General features: G+C 53.1%; 4 protein-coding genes across 4 annotated transcripts; 2 read left to right on the forward strand and 2 right to left on the reverse strand.

Moving 5' to 3' along the window:
- Positions 1-1,722: 1,722 nt before the first annotated feature.
- On the reverse strand, positions 1,723-2,178 carry BJX68DRAFT_272107 (uncharacterized protein; the record flags this gene model as incomplete). Its single annotated transcript, XM_071047120.1, has 1 exon — positions 1,723-2,178. One exon carries the CDS (start codon positions 2,176-2,178, stop codon positions 1,723-1,725), a length of 456 nt encoding a protein of 151 aa, XP_070893510.1.
- Positions 2,179-10,063: 7,885 nt separating this feature from the next.
- Positions 10,064-12,028, forward strand: BJX68DRAFT_272109 (uncharacterized protein; the record flags this gene model as incomplete). The annotated part of the gene is made up of 2 exons (XM_071047121.1): positions 10,064-11,566; positions 11,618-12,028. 2 exons carry the CDS (start codon positions 10,064-10,066, stop codon positions 12,026-12,028), a joined length of 1,914 nt encoding a protein of 637 aa, XP_070893511.1.
- A 569-nt stretch (positions 12,029-12,597) lies between these two features.
- On the reverse strand, positions 12,598-14,598 carry BJX68DRAFT_272110 (Zn(II)2Cys6 transcription factor domain-containing protein; the record flags this gene model as incomplete). Its single annotated transcript, XM_071047122.1, has 1 exon — positions 12,598-14,598. The coding sequence occupies one exon, from the start codon at positions 14,596-14,598 to the stop codon at positions 12,598-12,600; it is 2,001 nt and encodes a 666-aa protein (XP_070893512.1).
- Positions 14,599-14,792: 194 nt separating this feature from the next.
- BJX68DRAFT_272111 (acetyl-CoA synthetase-like protein) lies at positions 14,793-16,754 on the forward strand (the record flags this gene model as incomplete). Its single annotated transcript, XM_071047123.1, has 5 exons — positions 14,793-15,050; positions 15,104-15,599; positions 15,650-15,830; positions 15,883-16,664; positions 16,720-16,754. 5 exons carry the CDS (start codon positions 14,793-14,795, stop codon positions 16,752-16,754), a joined length of 1,752 nt encoding a protein of 583 aa, XP_070893513.1.
- Positions 16,755-21,624: the final 4,870 nt, after the last annotated feature.

A 21,624-nucleotide genomic window follows, 5' to 3' on the forward strand; every position in this document is an offset into this window, starting at 1 on the left:
ACATAGTGCTAGGACTGGGTGGTTCAAGAGGGGGCAGACTTAGTTAATCATAGCGAGAACGGCAGGGTGCTTTATAGAGTAGGAGATAGAATAATTCCGTAGTAAGGTTATAATATTAATACGTCTAATGATCGGGTAAGGATAAGGAGGAGGATAGGGATATTTAGAGAGAAAAAAAAAAAAAAGAAGGGGGCGAAGTAATAGAGAGGAAGAGGAGAGAGAATAAATATATACACGTGAACCAGAAAAATGATTTTTTAACCTTGGCCTAGGCTATAAGCAGGGACAATAATAAAGACACTCCTTTACGAGCGTACTAGGCCGCCAGGACAGCACTAGGTAGCCGCAGGGTGGGCGACAGGTAATGGGATAGAGTAGCACGGCGTGACCATGGCAACCCATGCTACTAGGGAGACAAGAGTGGGAGAGAGGAGTCCATAGTTAGTAAGAAGGCGGGATTAGTAGTCTGACCTAGCGGGCACCTGTCAAGCTCCTTAAAAGTAACTAGTAGGTAGTTATGATGGTCTTATATTAGTATAGCAGATTTCCCATCCTAGCCTTTGGGCGGCTGCACTTAGCCTAGGGCCGGACAGGTGATGATAGGCAAGGAACCCGGCGAGGTGCTGGCGGGCTGAAGGTGGGTGGAGTACGGACCGCCAGACTATATATAACCGCCATCTAGGTACCTAGTGTGAGGGTCCTGGAAGTAAGGACGCCTTTCACCGGCAGACCCGCGCCTGTCGACTACGGCAGGGCGGACCGACCATGGCAGGTATGGCGGGCTGGCCGCGCGTAGATGGTGGGCGGACGGCGCGTGGATGGAGAGGTAGTCAGGCAGCCGCGCGTAGCGTGAATAGGGTATGGTATAGTAGGAACCTAAGCTCTCTGCTTATAGACTACCGCCTAGCCGCCAGGTCTTCTCTGTGAATCAAACCACGGCCTCGCAAAAGTAATACAGGAATCAGGGGCTCAGCAGTCCACAGGTAGGGTGGCAGCGGGATCTTAGCCTTGAGTGGGGCACTCCTATCAGTTGGCACTAAGTAGTAGATCATTGCAGGTATACCCCACGGCCAGGCATTGACCAGTGTGACCCTAGGATAGATCATGCTATTCACCCAGCAGTTATGAAGCGTACCACCGGCGCACTTGTAAGGTGGCACCATGCATGGACCAACCTATAGCCTAGACCACACGCCTGGTGTTATGAGGGTGATGACTCTAAACAAGCCCTCGGCCTTTATTAGGATATAAGAATCTTCATTATAGCGGTCCATAGGCGAGGTAGTAGCGGGCTCTTAGCGTCTAGTAGAAATTGCTGATCAGGCTTTTAAGCCCTAATAGGTCTATTATTACGGGGATACTCACTCACAAGGAACTAAATACTCATCGCTAGTTAGATCGTGGTGGGTTGAAGGCGAGTCGTCAGCGGGGAGTAGGCAGGCTGCCAGGTACGACCACTAGCCTGGGAGCATGCTTGCTACTTTGGGGTATAAGGAAGGAAGCTACACAAGAAGGTAAGAGAATGGTAGTATAAGGGAGCTTGATTCCATTTAGCCTAGCTACATGAAGGTAATAGCTAGGTAAGTAGATGATGAGCTATGCTACACCATCGAAACAAGAGAAACTAAAAAAAAAAAGGAAAAAAAAAAAAAAAAGAAGAAGAAGAAGAAGAAGTAGGTGCTAGGGCTAGAATATAATATTAATACCATAGTCATCAGTCTCCTATAGCTTAAGGAACCTATCAACAGCGGCACCACGGCGAGTAGTAGTGCGGGTAGTGGTGGTCTCTTCCTCCTTGTCATCCTTCTTAGTGCCATCCATCACGGGCCAGATGATCTTGGCAGAGGGGGGCAGCCAGGGTCCAATGTGGTTGGTAGCATGGATGTCATTACGGAGCTCGAAGGTATGGTGGAGGAGTGAGCGCATGATTCGTAGCATCTCACCCTCCTTGTTAGCCTTGCGGAGGAAGGTTGTCATACGCCAGGTCCACGAAGCAGTGGTAGCTACAACGTCGACATCCTCAGGCGGGTTGGTTTGGAGCGCCACGATCTCAGCCTTAAAGGGCGCGGGAATAGGGATGCAGTACTTGTAGAGGCGTGTGTAGTAAAAGTATTTCAGCCCCGCGTGGGGATAGCAGCAGGGCTGTGGGTTAATAGGCTTATCATCTTCACTAGACATAAAGCTTGCCTTCGCGCAACGCAGACAGGGGACCTTACAAAGCATGCCCTCAGCATCGTCATCATCCTAGATTCTCAAGGTCAGCGTGGGTGTCCTATAGGCGGGGTAGCGGCGTGTAAGGGCATAAGATACTCATATCAGCAGTATTGTCATCAGGCCAGGCGCGTGAGTTGCGCGGCTGCTTGCCTTTACCATGGCCGGCTCTCATAGATGGCACGGCCATGGTCAGGTTAGGAGGGGCAGCATCACCAGGCAGGGTCTTTTCACTGATCTAGCGACGGCGAGGTGGTGGTAAGGACATGGACTCTTCACCTAGTTTAGTAATGGCACGCGATGTGGTCTTATGGTCGCTGCTATTAGGCTCGTTGTCTTCCTGGTCAGCTTTAATCTCATGTTAGCAAAGTTCGGCTTTACGTCGAGCCTTCTCGCGCTTGAGGCGACGCTTGTGCTTACAGGGTGACTCTAAGGCACTAGTAACTAGGGTGGAGGGCTCAAGATCAGGTGCAGACTGGAGTGGTGTGGACATGGTGGCTCTAGACAGCACCTGGTGTTAGCAGGGATGGTGCTATCACGGTACTCGGACTGCGCCGTTGGACAGGTGGTAGACTTACTAGATGGAGGTAAGAAAGGTAGTATGCTTCTTTAAGTAGGCAATACGATGGTACCACAGTAAGGGAAAGATATAGACGAAGCTAACAAGTAGGGCGAGGATGGGGAGTGGGAGAGGATAAAGGAAGAAGGAGAGAGGGTAAAGTATAAGGGAGGAGGAAGAGATAGAGTGAACATGTATATATAAATAAAAAATTTTCTTTTAGAAATCTACGCACGCTGTAAGCGGGCATGATAATAAGGACCTCACTTAGCCAGGGTATCAGGCCGCTGGCCCAGCACCGGGTAGCCGCAGGGTGGGCGATGGATACTGGCTGGAGTAGCATGGCGTGACCACGGTAACCCAGGCTGCCAGGGAGACAAGAGTGGGAGAGAGGAGTCCATAGTTGGTAAGGCGGCGGGATTAGCAGTTGGACCTGGCGGGCACCTGTCGAGCTCCTAGGGCGTGACTAGCAGGTAGTCATGATGGTCTCTTATTAGCATAGCAGATTTCCCTCCCCAAGCTTCAGCCGGCCGGACTTGGCCCGGGGCCGGATAGGTGATAATAGGCGAGGAACCCAGCGAGGTGCTAGCAGGCTGAAGGTGGGTGGAGTACAGGCCGCCAGGCTATATATAACCACCATCTAGGTACCTAGTGTGAGGGTCCTGGAAGTAAGGACGCCTTTCACTGGCAGACCCGCGCCTGTCGACTGCGGCAGGGCGGACTGACCATGGCAGGTATTGCGGGCTGGCCGCGCGTAGATGGTGGGCGGACGGTGCGTGGATGGAGAGGTAGTCAGGCAGCCACGCGCGGCGTGAATAGGGTATGGTATAGCAGGGACCTAAGCTCTCAGCTTACAGACTGCCGCCTAGCTGCCAGGTCCTCTCTACGAATCAAGCCACGGCCTCGTAAAAGTAATACAGGAATCAGGGGCTTGGCAGTCCACAGGCGGGGTGGTAGCAGGATCTTAGCCTCGAGCGGGGCACTCCTATCAGTTAGCACTAAGTAGTAGATCATTATGGGCATACCCCGTGGCTAGGCATTGACTAGGGTGACCCTCAGATAGATCATGCTATGCGCCTAGCGGTCATGAAGCGTACTATTAGTGCCCTGCTAGGGTGGCGCCATGCATGGACTAACCCACAGCCTAGTTCGCACGCCTGGGGTCATAAGGCTAATGACTCCAAACAAGCCCTCAGCCTTTATTAGGTGATGAGAATTATTATTATGGTAGTCCGTGGGCGAGATGGTAGTAAGATCTTAGTGGGAAGCAGAAATTACTGATTATGGTTTTTAGCCCTAATAGATCTATTATCGTGGGGATACTAACCACTAATACTCCTCAATGGTTTGGGTCGGGCTGGATTAAAGGCGAGTCATCAGCGGGGTTCGAGCGGGCTGGTAGGGATGACCATGGGGCTAGTGGCGTGCTTTGGCCATCAGGGGAATTCTAAAGAAAGGTAAGGTACCTTTGAAGCCTAATCTATTAGCTAAAGGATCAATCATAACTAACTAAGGCAAGTCCCAGGATTAAATAAGCTAGGTAGTGGGCTAGATTAACCCTAAATAGTACTAGCCTATATTATACTACTATTACTACTTTTTAACCATTTATCTTAGTCTAATGGATTGGAAAGAACGTAGGGGAAGAAGGAGGGAAACCCTAACATACTAAATAGGGAGGGAAAAGGCCTTTAAAAACACTCTCCTACTAAGCCAAACACCATCTTGGTTAACATGAATCCTCTGTCCTCTATATTATGGTGGTAGCTGGTTACATATATATATATATATATAGACATATATAGGTATCTACGTTTTAGGCTCGTGGCATAGTTAAACGAAATAGACAGTATTGTTACTGCTGTCCAAGCGCCATCTGCTGCAGTACTAGGTCTGCCACGGCCATGGCATTAAACACTGGCTCTCCAAACACCTCCCGCTCCTCACCAAGCTAGAGCATGTACAGCTCCTCACTGTCAGCCACATGGCGGCCCCCTAGCGCTACCAGGTATTGCTCCACCCAAGCCCGTTTCTGGAAGATGGACCAGCACACAGGCAGGATAAGGTCAGGGAATTCACACTATGACTGACGGTACTGATCACAGATAGCCTGGGGGTTATAGCACATCCAGTAGGCAAGAAAGCGTGGGAACCATCCCCCGCGCTGCTAACGCGCCGCCTTGGTGGCGGACCACTTGGCATCCATGTAATAGAACCACTGAGGATTAGGGCATGCCTGAAAGGCGTGCAAGCTATGACCCGCCTGACCGGAGCCAGTACGCGGTAGATGGTAGCAGATCATGCAGGTTCCACGCCATGCCTACAAGGATAGTATGTAATCAGCAAGGCCATGGGCGTGTAACTGGACGCGCGCATGTAGTAGCTCTGCGCCTGCTTACAAATCAGCCATACTCCCTATATCCTGCTCCTGATCCTGCCCTTCCTACTCATCCAGGGTTAGTGCTAGAGGGGTAGCCTCCTCTGCCTCGCCAGGTAGCTGGGGCTGACCATGCTCCTCACAGTGGTCACATAGTAAGGCATTCAGGTCGCACGCTCGTGGTTCGCCATCAAGTACACGGGAGATCACCCACTTACAGTAGAGGGTTGTCTCACTTAAGTACTCCTCTATAGCAGCCTCCATGGGATCTAGCAGGCGGCTGTCGGTGCGCTTGCTTGCCAGGCGCCACTACGGCAGAAGGAGGATTAGCGCCTAGCCACCAGCGCCATCCTAGGATAGGCGCCCAATCTCCTGCGTGAAGTTGATAATATTATTCGGGGCGCCAACATGGATCACCCAGCGCACCGCCAGGTGGTCAACGCCCATGCTAAAGGCTGACGTTGTGACCAGGAAGGAAGGGTTACCACTACGCCAGTATTACAGCACCTGGGCCTTTTCCTCCATAGTGCCAGACTCAGAATGGTAGACAGGACCTGCCAGCGCTATGGCAATCTCCTCAGAGAGGGTCTTCCGTATATAATAGATAATCCCCCGCTCGCCCAGCTCCAAGGCGGTGATAGAGCGGCGTAGTCCAGGCAGGGTAAAGTCCTAGATATGGGCCTGACCAGGTGGGTAGTGGTGCACCCCAAGATATATATCCCAATAGGTAGTGGGGCCCTGTATAAAATAGGCGCCATCTAGTAGCATGTGCTTCTGGAACTCAGGTACCAACACTAGTAGTAGTGTCCTGGTTAGGAAGATAGTCTGGACCTGGAGCTCGCGCAGCTGGGGCAGGAGCGCCATCACCTGGTGGTAGGATAGAGTAGTAATAGTAAGGTGGTACTCATCAAATACCACATGGTCTAGTTGGTTGGCTATATGAAGGCGGTATATAAACTCGCAGAAGGTGGTATTATGGATAGCCTGCTCCACCGTCACGAAGATCAGCGGACACGAGTGGAGGGCATAAGGCTGGGTGGTAGGCCCCCAGATATGCGCGTGGATGCCCGCCTCGGTGCTCTGATGGCGCATCTCGTCCCGCAATACCAGAAGGGGTAGGATGACAATCATTGTGCCAGCGCCAGGGAGCTGACATGGCAGTAGATATAACAGGCTCTTCCCCTCGCTCGTGCGCAGGATGGCCACCACCTGGCCATGGCCGGCTAGGATATGCTCGATGGCCTGCTGCTGTCGCTGCGTGCGGTAGCAGGCGCCAGGCCCGTACATGCACTCCAGAATCAGCGTCGCCTCCGCTATTAGCCACCGGCGGCGCGCTCGGGCAGGGGCACAGCACCAGGCCATGCGGCGCACCAAGGGTGTCCCCTCCGCCAGCCTTCCCACCTCCCCTTGCCCGTCCTTGTCCTGGTGCTGCTACTGCTGCTACTGCTGCTGCTGTACCTGGGGCCGCTTGGCCGGCGTGATCGCGAGTGGCTGGACCGGGTCGGCGTCCCTGTCCATACGGGCGCCGCCAGCGCTGGCGCCCCGCCTGCGTGTCGGGGTCGGTGTATCCCACTCCCATGGAGTAGGGCCGTGCAGGTGGTCCGGGTCCAAGCCTGCTTTGTCCATACCCCGCGGCCAGGATGCTAGCGTTGGGGTGGCTCCTGTCATGGTGAAGTAGAGTGGATCCTAGATAAGGCAGTGCCAGAGCATGCTAACATGGCGATACTCCTGCAGCCCGGCGTTGGTAAGCCTGCCGCGGAAATTCACGGTGCCCCCATAGATGCGGTTACCCGTATGGGGCGTATGGCTAGCTTGCTAGTATAAGGCGTTTAGCATGCTCCCCATGGGTGTTATAGCATCCCCCTCCCCATCTTCCCCTTCCCGCTCCTCGGTTGCCCTAATAAGCAGGTTGGCTTCAGTAGGGGCGAGCTTGCGGTGGGCAATCCCAATTATGATCTAACGCTATGCCCATAAGTGGATATGCTTACCAAGTAGGCGCCTCCCCTGCTACACTAGAACCTGGGTTAGCGTGTCTTCAGTCCAGGGTGCCGCGCCGCCGGCCCACAGGTAGTCTCCCACACCATTATTAGGGATCTGGGCCTGGTCCTGGAGGAAGTGCCAGAATGGCTGGATAATGGTTAGGTATTGGGTGACTAGCTGCGCGACCTCAAGGAGAAGGTAGCGCGCCGGCCACTAGGAGGCGTTACTCTAGTGGTAGCCCTTATAGTAGCTAAGGATGAAAATCATCTACCTACTATGGATAAAAAGGTCGCGTGTGGTCTTAATGGAATTGCGCTAGTGCAGGGTAATAAACTCAGTCCGCTAGGCGGACTGGCCAGCGCCCAGGAAGAAAGGGATAAGAAGCACGCGTAGGAAGCGCTGGATAGTGTCCTAGTACTGCTAGGCGGCATTAGCCGAGATCACCCATTACTGGCGGTCCGCCGTCGCGGCCTAGAAGGTGTTGAACAGGGCAGGTTCCCTAAGAACCTGGTTAAGGAGCTAGAGTTACGTAGGCTCTACCTATGCGGCGTTCCGCGAGTTAGTAAGGAAGGAGTGGCCAGCCGTGGTGGCATCCTAGTTGTTAACTAGCTGGGTAAGGTCAAGCGCTGGGATCTTAGACGCGGGGGTGGATTGGCTGCTTAGACATAACTCCTCCTGGAAGATCCGCCGGGCTTCAGTAATAGATTTAAATATAATAGTAGACAAGTCCTCCAGGTAGAAGATCACATCCGACCATACTAGGGTCTCGCCATCGGGGTGCCAGCGCAGCTATACTAGGGGGACTTTAGACTTGGTGATATGAAAGGCAAGCAACCAGTTATCTAGGAGCTCGCGCACGGGGCCCTACGTGTTATTTAGGAGCCATTCATCCTAGATAGTAATAATATGGTCCCTAACCTGGCCCTAGGCATCTTCACCAAGCTCCTGGATGACGTGGGCGAGGACCATGAGCTGGCAGTCATAGATCAGCTGGGACAGGATAGACGAATAATTGCCAATTACTAGCCATGAGGCCTCGCTAGTGCTCTAGAAGCAGACTATAGCATACGAGACTAGCACAGAGTTAAACACATGGTACAGGAGGGGATACTGAATAATTGCCATGCAGAAGGCAAGCACGGCGTGGTCAAGGCGAGCAGTGTGCGCCTTAAAGGCGGCATCCCCGTCCAGATCCACATTCTTGTCTGCATCCCTGTCCCTATTACCCTTGGTATGGTCACTGCTGCTGCTGCTGCTACTGCTGCTGCTGCCGTGGCGATGGCATTGGCGCGGCGTTGTTGGTAGTGTTGGCGTTGGCATTGGCAGCTGGGCTGCAAGCCAGGTAACCTCCTCCTATGCCTCCAGCTGCGCCGCGCTTGGTTTAAAGAGGGAATCATAGAGGTGGCCCTGCTCCACCACGCGCTCCTAGTAACAGATAAGTTGCTTCCAGGTAGTAATATAGCGGGCTTGGGACTGGGCGTTCTGCAGGCGGCTAAATGGGTCCTAGGAGGTCATCCCCCAGGTAAATGTATTTAGGAGCTTGGCGTCGCGACGGCTCAGGCTACGGACTTTAGTGTCCTAGTTATACTCTAGCATGGACATGGCGCCTTATAGGATACGTGTGATACTCTCACAGATCTTATATAGGATTGGCTCATCCTCTTTCTTAGGCAGCTAGTAGCTAGCGCCTAGCTAGCTAAGGTCTAGCTCCTACAGGTGGGCGTAGATACCCGTCTAGGTAAACCATGGGTTAAGGTCAGATACATGGCGCACGGCGTCCAGCTGCGTGCGCTATAGTGGCTTAATTAATTATTACAGGCGTTAGAGGCTTGTTGTAATAATATTATTAGTTGGGCTAGGCGCGGTGGTGGCAGTGGGAGTGTGAGTAAGAGTGGGAGTAGGAGTGGATGTAAGAGTATGGGTAGATAGTGTATATGGATATATATTATTATCTGCCGCTGGCTCCTCGCTGGTGTTGCGCCCGGGCGCGGGCGTGGGGACGACGGGTATTAGTGACAGGGTGTGAGGACTATTAGAGAGGGTTACTATAAAGTAGTAGATTGCCTGCTTCCAGTTAAATAAAGTCTATAGATAAGCCTTATGCCATAGCATAGCCCCATCTTGGGTAATCCTCTAGTTATACTGCTTGTTGTAGTGCTATCAGGTTTGGTACTGACTAGCCGACCAGTAGGCGCAGCTGTGGTGGTAGCAGAGAAAGCCACGCATGGTTAGTAGCCCAAGGATTTCGCTGCTTCTATCTGGTGGATAGACCACGTTACTTAAGCTACGCGCCACCGGCGCGATCTACTTACATGCGGAAATAACTATATTTCTGTCTTTAATATTATGGAGTTGGTGTTGTTCCTAAAGATGGCGGCCTAGTTGCGCGTAGACGTAGTAGGACCCATGGGTTGTGTAGAGTACAATATAAGTAGCCACAAGGACATGAAGGTAAGTAGGGATAGTAAGAGACTACTACTATTACGGCACAGGCGTAGTATTATTACTATTACCATTACTAAGAGATGGGAGCTCTGTCTCTAATATTTTGATTTTCGCCTTGGTGTAGGTGATGTGATGAAATGATAGTGAGAAGATAGTAATCTAACTATAATCCTTATACCTATAATTAGTGTAGGTAATGTAATGAAATAATAGCAGGTAATAATAATAGCGGGTAATAATAAGGGCGAGAAGATGGCAATGCGACCATAATCCTTAAGGCCGAGATGGTGAGGGAAGCGGAGGGAAGAGGAGGGAGGGAAGGGAAGAAGAGAGAGGGAAGGGAAGGAAAGAGGAGAGAGGGAAGGGAAGGGAAGAAAGAGAGGAGAGAGGGAAGGTTATTTTGACGAACAACGGAGGTTAACGAACGCCGGAGCTCCACCTGAACCTAAAAGGGGTTTAGTTCCCGAAATACAGACCCTTGATTGGTCAGGATGTTTGACGTACGCCGTACCTCGAGGCAACCTATGGTTAGGTACAGTGGGGATGCTATCGAATACTTATACGACAGGCTGCAGTACAGCAAAACATGGAGCCTGGATCTTGTCCCGGGGTGGAAGCACAGCAGGGTTTCTGGAACATTTAATATTGGTGCCTTCGGCCCTCTTAGCAAATCAGAAGTCCGTGGGCTATTCGAGGCCGGTGTACGTGATACCGTTCTATCTTTCTTCAAGCTAGGTACAACGCTGGGCGGTATCATGGACAATATTATGCGACCCCTTACCCCATTTCTCTACGTGCCAGAAATCAATGCGATTATACGCGAACTGATCGACAGGCTCTGTCCCTGGCTTGATCCTGCGGTGCTGGAGCAGTGGGTAGTTTTCGCAATCTCACTGGAAGGAACCAAGCAGACGTATGATCCATCGACTGCGGGATATGCCGTTTGGCCCTTTATCATGCAAATAGAATCGAAGCCTTATTTGCGCGTACTACTTGAACCGCAGCTCCATGACCTTTTTGGCTTCCTTGCTAAGAAGGGCAACCCTAACGGCACCTGGGCATGGATTGCCCATCGACACGATGTCGTAAATGAACAAATCAGTGTCTTTGAGGCCTCCAAGGATGTTCTCAAATGGAGGAGCTATGCATACGGGCAAGTGCCCTACAACAAATGGATCAAAGAGACGACATCCGAGCAGGAGCCGAACCGTTTCTGCTCCAGGGTGGACTACCTGGTCCTGAAGAACCTGGCTGAGAAAGAACTCCCCGAGATACCGGGCGCCGTGGGTCTTTCCTTCAAGGGATTCTTGGACCTGGTGGGGCGTTTATTCCACGAGATGCTTGACAGGATATGGGAGGAGTTTCGAAAAGGCAAGTACGCTCGCGACTTGGTGGACGACCTCGAGAATCACATTGTGGAGATCTTCACATCTGACGAGGTCAGTCGGTACATCAAGCATCCGACGGGAGAATTGGTCGAGGTTGTGTATCGCCCAGATGGGGTTGTGACGATATGGAAATGGGGAGCGACGGGAGCCTTCGCATCGTTCAATAGCCTCGCGAAAATAGGAAGCGATGGGCTTGGTCATGTGGATGATCTCCTCCAGGTCCAAGAACGTCTCATTGATGGGACACTCAAATTCTGGAAATGGGGCCCCGGAAACACTCTCGAGGCGTTTGGTAAATACATCGGGGTCCCTGAGTCTGGTGCGACCCGTGGTGCAACTCGGGTGGTAGAGGTTGCCCGAACTGCTCTGGGCGGGGTCCAGCAGGTGATTCGGTCCATGGACGGTGCGATCCAGAGTGTCACGACCTGGGCCGACGCAGAGATCAATGGAATTGCAAAAGCAAGTGAACGCACCACACAAAAAGTCCGCACTGCGGCCAACGAACTGCTCAAGTGGACATATTACCCAGGCGGGACCTTAAAGGAGTTCTCAAAATGGGCAAAATGTGCGCCAGATCTCAGCGCAGAGGCGGCCGACCAAGTGAAGGTGCATAGATCAGTACCCCCAAATTGGAGTAGGTTCTAACACTGGGTACAGCAAGCATATCGACAAATCGACGGCGCGATTGACGTTGTCGAGCGGCTCAGCACTGGTGCCTTTGACCGAGCAATGACATACGCTACTTCACTCGAGTCTGGCCTCGCGCGCGCAGCGGACTGTGTCTTGCTGCAGATTAGAGACCCCACTGGATATCTTGAAGAATGGCAGTTGGAAAAAGGCATAATAAAGGCGTATTCGAAGTGGCAGCAAGTCTCTGAAGACGGGGTAGCCCAAGCAGTAAATGCGATGGTCCGAATAGAGCGAGAGGGGGAGAAGATTGTTAAGCACCTGTTCAAAGATGGGATTGGTGTGCACACGGACATCCTCGATGTCGCAGGAAACGTCATAGGCAGTGTAGGGGGAGCAATTGCCAAGGCATTGGACTCGATTAAACATTGGCATTTCTAACTAAGTCAACGAGCTATTCTGGCAGCAATTGAATCCTATACCATGGTCGTCTTATATCAGAGTGAAGCCTTACCCCAGAAGGGGTGGAGGGATGAGGGATTATCCCCATTGGGTTAGGGTGGGAAGAGATAAAAGAAAGCATATACTAGTTACGCGCAAGAGCAAGTATTAGTTTAAGAACCTGGCATGGATGACTAACTTAGCTTGTTCTAGCCCGTTGAATGGCTGATGATTGATAGGTAGGCGTGGCGGGCGCAGGCGCACGCGGGGGGCCGACGGGAGCACGGGCACGATTAATTGGCCCTCCTCTGACAACCAATGGGGAGGCAAGGAATGGGAGGGCTGGCTGGGTGGCGGACGGCCTATAAGGTTCAGAAAGCGCGACGAGCAAATGGCCGCTCATCTACTCGAGCTCATACCAGAGCAGAATAATGAGCTAGGCGATTGTGCGCCCGGATTCCGATATATTCTTTAGCTGCTGTAGGGCAAGATTCGACATAGCCGTGGAGAGAGGAGTTGATGAGGAGACATCCCGGTAGCCATGGGATATCATTGAATGTGATGTAGTGCTATACGATACAAAAATAACAGCCAAACATTTTCATGGAGAGGTCGCGATCATCCACACGTGCTGCAGTCTGATCCTGCTGCTGTATCAATTCTTCAAGTAGTATAGCAGCTCTTGATGCATTCCTTGTTGCCCCAGAGCTAATCCTGAATGGGGGTAGCGTCTCGTCATCCTCGTCCTCCCCAGGGGGTAGAACTGGCTTCGACTTTCCAAGTGCGGTCAATTGAGTGATTGCCCAGTTCTTACGATCAGTTTGAGGGCATTCCAACCCAAAGAGAAAGACTGGCCACAGAAGTGTCGGATGTACTGTCTTACGCCTCGCCTGCCCGGCCGCCTCTTCCTCATCTGGCGCGGCGGACGATTCTCCGTACGCAGCTTGAAGATGGAGCCACACTTCCTCCAGAGCGCGCTGCACTGTGGGTGAATGTGGTAGGTTCCACCAACAAACTCTATGCAGATACACAAACAGGATCCAGAAACTGGCTAAATGAACGCTGAATACCTGGTGCAGACGGATTGCAATGTCAGGAGACATCAGGGTGGCCATGCCATCGGGTGATAATAGCATAATCTTCGGGCGCTTGTTCCAAAGTTTCCATAGCTCTGACTCTAGTTCTCTGTAAGTGAGCATAACCTCATATTCGTCTTCGGGAGTAGAACGCCGCCGGTGGTGCTTGTCCTGCTCACTTATACGCCTACAATACGCCTGGGCTGTCGAGTACCACTGAAGCGCAGGCTGTAGAAGAATATGGAGGATCAGCTGTTTGGTGTGTCCGGCGGGGATCACCTGCTGCGGTTGTCGCTGTGTGCGTTGGGTGTCTGGAGCTGGCAGCGATCGAGAAGCGGGCTCGTCGTGAAACCCAGCTGGGGGCAATTCGGACTCCCCCTCGTCGTCATCCGCGTCCTCTTCAATGGTGGGCACAATCTCGGTCGGGTAATTCGACACAACCTTGAGGGCGCTGGGAGAGAGGAGCGGCGTGCGGCCCCCCATGTAAGTTGCTCTGCAGTCCAAATTACGAAGCCATGATAAGAGATGTCGCGAGTAGCGGTTCCAGTGGTGCTCACGACCAATGATGAGCTCCGCGAGATGCTGAGGAAAGCGGTTCGACTGACCATCCTGGTCGTGTAGGACCTCAAACCAAGCCAATAGGACAGTCGCCGCCAGAAGGGCCTCGGCAGTGACACTAGGATCTGCGCCTTGGGCAGACCCAGGAAGGTGCTGTTCAAGCTCCCGGCAGGTAAGCTGATGCCAATGGTTGATCCTCGCGGTGCATTGCTCCCGAGACTGGCCCGGCCAGGTCAGGACCTCGTCAAAGTGCAGTGATTCGTTTACACAAAGCAGGGCGTAATGCACAGCGGGCCAGGAGCCGCTCAGACCCACGAGATACCGCTGAATGCGCCTCCAGCGGCGTTGACCACCAATCAAAATGGATGCCGGGGGTTGGACGATCTTCTGAAAGAGTCGAAGAAGTTGCTCTCTGTGCTGAACATCGTTCACTGCCGTGGTCGCCTGGAGGGGTTGCTGCGGTGTCTGTTGGAACTCAGTCGGCTGCAGCTCGGCAGCCGTGGGCGATAGTACTGAATAGGATGCGACATGATGGCTGTTGGCGAGATCGTCGCCGAGGGTCCAGCTGTCCGGAGAGGGAAACAAGCAGGGCTGTCCGGCCCACGATGGATTAAGCAGCCAATCGAGCTCGCGAACGCTGGGAAGGACCGTGTCTGGCTCAACGAGCACCTGTGTCTGCCTCTCCGGAGTCGATTCCACCCGCTGCTCCAGGCTCCCTGTCGGCGCCGGCCCTTCAGTGCGTCGCACCGTGCGCTGTGGGGCACTTGGCTGGTATTCGCAGTGCAGGTGTAGCCGGGCGCAGTGGCCGCATCGTGGACGCGCTTCGTCGCATCGGACGTGCCGTTGCTTGCACGTCACGCAGCCTGCCCTCGAGCGTGGCGCCCCTCGCCCCAGTCGGGGGCGAGAGTGATCTGTTCGTGTCCCTCCTCCGCCCATGTCAAATCGTCGATTACACGACCGGAAACCGGGCCGGATGGTCGGGAAAGGGTGTGTGAGAAACTGAACGAAGCGCCCTGTACCCGGCGCGCTCTCGTGTTATTTATACCCCGTCCGGGAGATGGCAGCGAATGAGTCTAGGTAGCCGGCCAGATCCCCCGCTTTCCCCGTCTTGATCCCCTTCCCCTGCAACAATGCCACCCGGTCCTTCCATCGTCCGAGGCCCATTGACGCCACCCCCGCTCGAACGCACAATTAGTGACCTGCTGAACGAGCGATGCACAGTTCAGCCACACACACTCGCAATTGCGGCCCTCCAGCAAAACCAACAGTTGCTCTGGTCTGATCTCCGGCACCGCGTGGACAGGCTGGTCTCGGGCCTCGCCGCGCTTGGACTCTCCAAGGGGCACCGACTTGGAGTCATGTTAGGCAACCGACTGGAGTACATGGAGGTAGCTTACAACAATCTAAACCTCGGATGAGCTCTATGTTGACCTGCCGACAGATCTTTCTCGCTGGAGCCGAGCTTGGGGCCTACGTGACGCTGCTGAACTACGGCTATACGGCCCAGGAACTGGTTGCAGCATTAAAGGTCAGCCAGTGCAGCATTCTCATTACTACTCTAAAGACCTCGCGCTACAACTATCAAGCTGCGCTGGAGTGCTTGAAGCGAAAAGTGTCATCGCTGGAGCACATTATCATCCTACCAGACATTGACCAACGGAACGTGCAGCTGCCCTCGGGCAGTGAATTCTGGCCTTACATGGAGGTGGTCGCCGGCGCGCCCCTAGGGAATCCTTCAGCTACTCCGGCCGGCTCCCACAGAGATATCCTCAACCTGCAATTTACCTCGGGGAGCACAGGCCTACCCAAGGCTGCTGCTCTAACCCAGTATGGCATCACAAACAGTGCGCGCTACTTGGCGTTGCGCATGGAAGTCACCCCCCAGGATCGGCTCCTGGTGCCTGTGCCTCTTTTCCACGCATTCGGGCTCATCATGGGTCAGTGCTGACAAGACCCTCGGACCAAATGATTGCTGATGTGTGAACAGGACTCTGCGTTTCTATTGCCAGCGGGGCTGCCGCCATTCTGCCTTCGGAATATTACGATCCTGTGGCTGCACTGAGAGCAGTGGAGAGGTACAGATGCACCGGCATCTACGGGGTTCCCACCATGATGGTTGACATGCTCTCCCACCCTGACCTCGCCAAGACGAGTCGATCGTCGCTGCGGTATGCTGTTCCCTCTATAGATGCATCCTGCACTTGTACTCACTCTCAATAGTTTTGGTCTCATGGCGGGCGCGCCAATGCCTGATGGGCTCCTCAATCGGGCAATCGCAACTTTCCCACTGCAAACTGTCTTCGCCAGCTGGGGTATGACAGAACTCTCCTCTGTTGCAACCATGACCAAGACTGGCGATCCGGCTTGCAAGTATCAGACGGCTGGCCAGCTGTTGCCAAACATGGCTGCGAAGATCGTGGAGCCGGGAACAGGCCGGCCGGTCCCTTGGGGTGAACGGGGCGAGATTGTGGTCAGTGGATTTGGGGTAATGCATTCATACTATAATGATCCTACGCGCACGGCGGAAACTCTTAGGGTTCACCGCGAAGATCTTGAGACTGGGGGCGCGGGCAGGGACCCATCTGGCGCATTGTATCGCTGGCTCCACACTGGCGATGAGGCATATGTGGATGAGGACGGCTACTTTATCATCACGGGGCGCATCAAAGACTTGATCATCCGGGGAGGAGAGAATATATCACCACTCGAAATTGAAGCTCGACTGTTCGAGCACCCTCAGATTAACCAAGCATCTGTCTTTGCAATTCCCAGCGCCCGGTATGGAGAGGAGGTTGCGGCTATTCTCGAACTGCGAGAGGAGAATGGGAAGATACGGCCTAGCGATGCGCAGATCCGGGGTTGGGTCCAGCAGACTCTGGCGCGATACAAGGCGCCTGCCTACATCTGGTGGTTAGGCGACGCGGAACAAGGGGTGCCAGCGACCTGGCCGACGACTGCGAACGGCAAAATCCGAAAAGTCAAGCTCAGAGAGCTTGGAAAGAGTGCGTCTGCTCCACGTGGCTTTTCCTGAAGCCAGATACGACTAACAGTTACCAGGGCTCGTGGCTGCCAGCCGTCGATCGGCTCTGTAAACGCTGGCAATTAGGGCAATATTTGCAGCTCATATTTGGTTTCCGCTTACTGGGTGTGTCTGCGAATTTCACTCTTTCTTAACCTGCAGATTAGTCCACTAAACAGCCTTGCCATCCTCTGCGGTACACCTCGACCGATAACGTGTGTAGCCAATCGAGAGAAATACCACAATATTATCAGTTCGCTCGGTTTCTGCTGTCGCAAGATCCTCTTCACGGTGTCAAACATCCAGCTGGGGTCAATCAAACTTTTTATTACTGCGTGAGCCTCGCGTGAGCCGCGCCCTAAATACAACGCGGGGATCAAATCATGTCAGCCGGTCGGAGAGCATCTTCCACCTCAGCCATGTTGCAGAGTTGCGTGTGTACCAATGCTCTAACCTGGCATATGATCTGCCCGTTTTGGATCGTGTCGTCAGATCAGTTGGGGCGGCCGTTGCCTTGCTCAGAACATACAATAATGAGTACGAAGCATCTGTTCTTGATGCCGAGTCATAATTGTAACCGCCCGAACTGTTTAATCAGGCAAGAGGAACACGCCACTCACACCACTAGTCGGAGTAATTGTAACCTCGTTGGAATTGCGGTCTGATTCCGTGCCCCGTCGAAGCTGGTTCATGTTTATGCGCTTCCCTTGCAGATGGTTTGGGCCTTTGAGCTCCCCGTAAATTCTGCCAGGGAATAATCAAAAGTACATAGACTGCAAATCGCATATTCTTCTTCTTTTTCCATATGCGCATGCTCCTGTTTGAGCTGTCCATTGAGATGGGCGCCGTCATAGCCTACGAAACACCCGACTGGGGCTCAGCGGGACTTCATTCGCCCCCTTTCGTCTACAGAGCGAAAAGATCGATGCCTCTTTGACCGTGTCAAACAAGAAATCTAGGTGCCGTTCTACATGCAAAAAGTAGTCGGGATCCATACTGGTAGAACCCAATCAGCTCGATCCCGCCAGCGCCAATGGAGGCGGCGCTCTGTATGTCAGCTGGTACGATGGAAGCATTGACACTCGCATCTGGTGCCCAGTTATCGCAAGGCCAGACGAGACCTGGCGGGAGGGTGGGCGAAATCGTCTTTGGGCGCCGCAAAGGGATTCGGAAGAGCAGCAGAGAGAATGCCACCTTGCACAGTCTTTGGATTCTTAGGGTGTACCAACAAGTACAAAATTAATACGTGGATATCACTCCGCACCGTCTACATGGTGCTTCGATAAATACTGGCCACCCGCTTTACTTTGGTTGCCCTGAGGGGCTGTCTCCCCTCCCGGCCCGGACGCGATCGTAAGCGCAAGACTTGACAAAGGGTCGATTCCGGTGAGGAATCCAGCTCAGATAACTCCACAGGTTCCAGGTTGGAGAGACTCGGTTTACAGTGCGCAGTGCGACTTCAATATTCTAATGAGTTTGATTCCGGGTTTGAAAGGGTCCCTTGCTTTAGGACCGTTCCTGTACACATTAAAGTCGGAAAAGCCAAAGACATAGCATATCGATGCGTGGATTTATCCCTGATCGGGATGACCTTTTACAACAGGCCCAGCTTTCCTAGGCATATGCCTTTACATTCCCCCTTTCGCCGGCCCGTTTGTGGAGAAGCGACCGTTGTTCAGCCGGCAATCGGCACGACCTGCTGGTCGAAGCTCACTTCCAGCGTGCATAGGACGAGACTCCTAAACGAGGCTTTCATTGCCTGTACTTAACAAGTGGTGTCTCCCCTGTTGGGACCGTCAGCCAATCTACACCAAGGTGAACGCCTCCAACAAGGATGGTCGTTGTCCCGCTCGCGCTCTGCGCATTGCTCATGGCAGGCGCTCACACATCTGAGCTTTGTGTAAAAACATCAACTGGCCAGGTCCGTGGCTCCTACATCGACTCGGAACGCAGTGTAAGAGGATTTCTTGGGGTCCCATACGCGGAACCTCCAGTTGGGGACCTGCGATGGGCGCCTCCGATCGCCAGGAAACCCTCGCGAATTGACGCCACTTCCTTTGGCGCAAGCTGCCCTCAGAACACAGTCATTGCCCTCAACATTTCCGAGGACTGTCTTAGCCTCAATGTATGGGCTCCCTCCTCCAAAAGACTCTCTCGGCCAGCAGCTGTCATGATGTACATCCACGGAGGCAGTTACACGATGGGTGCTGGTTCCGAAGACAACCTGAACGGGATGAACATTGTCCGCAATCACGAGGATGTAATCGTCGTGACCATCAAGTAAGACCTCTTTTAATGAGTCAGCGATACCCACTGGTACTAATTGGCAGCTACCGCCTTGGTGTCTTTGGGTTCCCCAACGCCCCGGGCATACCGGCTGGTAAACAGAACGTTGGCCTACTGGACCAGGTAAGTATCATTCACAGTCGGATTCCTGATAGATGTTTTCTAATTCGTGTCCAGCGGCTTGCTGTTGAATGGGTATCGAATAACATTCGCCTATTCGGAGGAGATCCCCAGAGGATTATGCTATTCGGCGAGTCTGCAGGGGCAGCATCCACTGATCTATATACATACGCTGTGAGTTCGCACTGGAGACTTCAGTTTTATTGGAGCACGATACCTGACACTTGCAGTTCAGTACCACGATGAGCCTCTGGTGCATGCGGCTGTCCTGCAATCCGGCACAACTAATTTACTCCTCTCAAATGGCTTGAGTCACCAGCGATGGGGTGGCCTAGCAAAGGGTGTCAACTGCGATCCAGCAGATTTGACCTGCATGCGCAGAGTCTCCCTTGATGAGATCCTCGCCGGGCTGGGGAGCAATGCCTCTGCTTTTGTGCCAGTCGTGGACGAAACGGTGGTTTTCTCGAATTACACCGAGCGCGCGCGCCAGGGTAACGTGGCGAGAATTGTGAGCAGCTCTTCCACTGAGACCGCAGTGCTGTGGTTGTACTAAATGCTCGATCCGCTAGCCAATGCTTATCGGTAGTAACTCGGATGAGTTGCCAGGAGTTCCGGTGGTAACTCATACTGTATTCACCTGTCCGGCAAAGCAAGCAGCCAAGTATTTTTCCACCCCATAACGAAGAGGTATCGTTACTGACCAGGTTGCGCCAGATATCGTGTTGAAAACGGCCTACCAGTTTGGGTGTATCTATACCACGGCAATTGGACGGGCATCGGTGCCTTCCACGCAAGTAGGTCATGCTATATAGGAATCCTCTGCAGGTCCGGCTAATCGCGGAAAGGCGACGTCCCGATGATCTTTGGTACGTACAACTCGCCGGCTCCAGGGCAGGCCCAGGTCAGCAAATACATGCAAAGTAAGTCGATCCGCATACGGCTTTACCGCCAACAAAATATGCTAATGGTTGGAGGTGCCTGGGTTTCCTTTGCACGAAACCCTCATTGTCTTGAAACAGAGTATCACTGGCCACACTATAAAGATGGCAAGATGATTGATCTTGCTCGCGACAACAGGCCGCTTCCTGACTTCACGTCGACTGCGTGGACTGACGGTGTATGTGGCAGTATGGCGACATCGAGCTCATCGATGGCGCTTGAAGCATTATCACGCTGACGCAACATGGGTCGTAAGGGTCATGGGGATCTGTCTAAATAAGATCAAGCTCATAGTATCCTACTTTACATGGTTTCCAGCAAATCTCAGGCATTAAGAATGAGACTCTGTTGTATTGTGAGCAACTGCGTATGGATTATATATTTCGCTCTCTACACTGCGCAAGGCCGGTTCCTTCGGCGTACGTATGGGAAATGGAGCGACATCTGGTTCGGGCGTGTGCGTATGTTCGTCTCAAGGCTTATGACGTTACCTTGAGCTGTCCACTGGTCTCGACAATATAAGTTCGCTACTCAGGAATCATATAGGCCAAAGCGACAAAGCTTCTAGCAATAACCATCCAAATCGCTCGGATCGTTGACGCAAGCTGACATTGCTGGCGACTAAGAACTGCAGATCTCATGGCCCAGAACTATAATGTCATCCACATGGATATATCGCCTTGCTTGGGGCACCATGAATTTGCGGAGAAGTGCTGCGGGCAGTGCTACTGGTCAAGGCTGATATTGCTTCGCAGGGTCGAAATAACCCAGGACCAGACTGCGAGGCACACAAAAGGTGGGGTGAAGCCATTATAACCATATCACCAGGCTAACTCTGTCCTGAGATGACACACAGTCCCAAAGGTTGACCAGTGGGGCACGATTCAAGCAGTCTACATCGTCCCCGCGTTTCGACTCGTTCAATGACCGGATGGAACTTTAGCGACCCGACTCCACGCCGGCTGCCTGGGAATGACAGGGTCACTTACGGCTCTTTAGTCAGACCCTTGCGTATGTTAGCACACTTGCCTCCAGTCGTCCTCCCTTTGCCTCCACAACTATTTAGCCCTACCCGGACACGAACGTCTATACTTCCAGCCGGCCAGGTCGCCAGAGTGGGCTCCAGGATTCTCGAGAGTGGCCCTTGCCCAAGTCACACGACCGGTTTCTCCACCCTCCGCCTCGCAGCTCTACAACTAGTGCTCAGATCAGACTCTACTCGAGATCCAAAGAGACTGCGTCATCCGAACCGGAGATGCATTCCTCATGGTCCCATGGAGAAGACCGCCGGGCGTAGAGTACAATCCTCGATCCGGCGCCTAACCCCACAAATGAACATCTAGGGTGACTATGATCTTGCCCGCACCATCATCAAAGAGGTAGGAGCCGACAATATGCGGTATAGAACCAAGCGAAAAGTACGCAGCTCCAAGGGGCCTCCGTGGGCATGCTCTCCAGGCGTTCCAGATCCACCATCCTATTTCTCCACTTCGCTGTTTTGCATCTCTGCAGTGTTGAGCAACATGAAGCGGCTCATCAACCTGTTCCTTTTCGCCACCGGTTTTCATCGCTCCAACAAAACCTACTTTGTCGGGCGT

Source organism: Aspergillus pseudodeflectus (genome assembly GCF_044049435.1).
Source record: "Aspergillus pseudodeflectus strain CBS 756.74 chromosome Unknown BJX68scaffold_74, whole genome shotgun sequence".
Taxonomy (NCBI): domain Eukaryota; kingdom Fungi; phylum Ascomycota; class Eurotiomycetes; order Eurotiales; family Aspergillaceae; genus Aspergillus; species Aspergillus pseudodeflectus.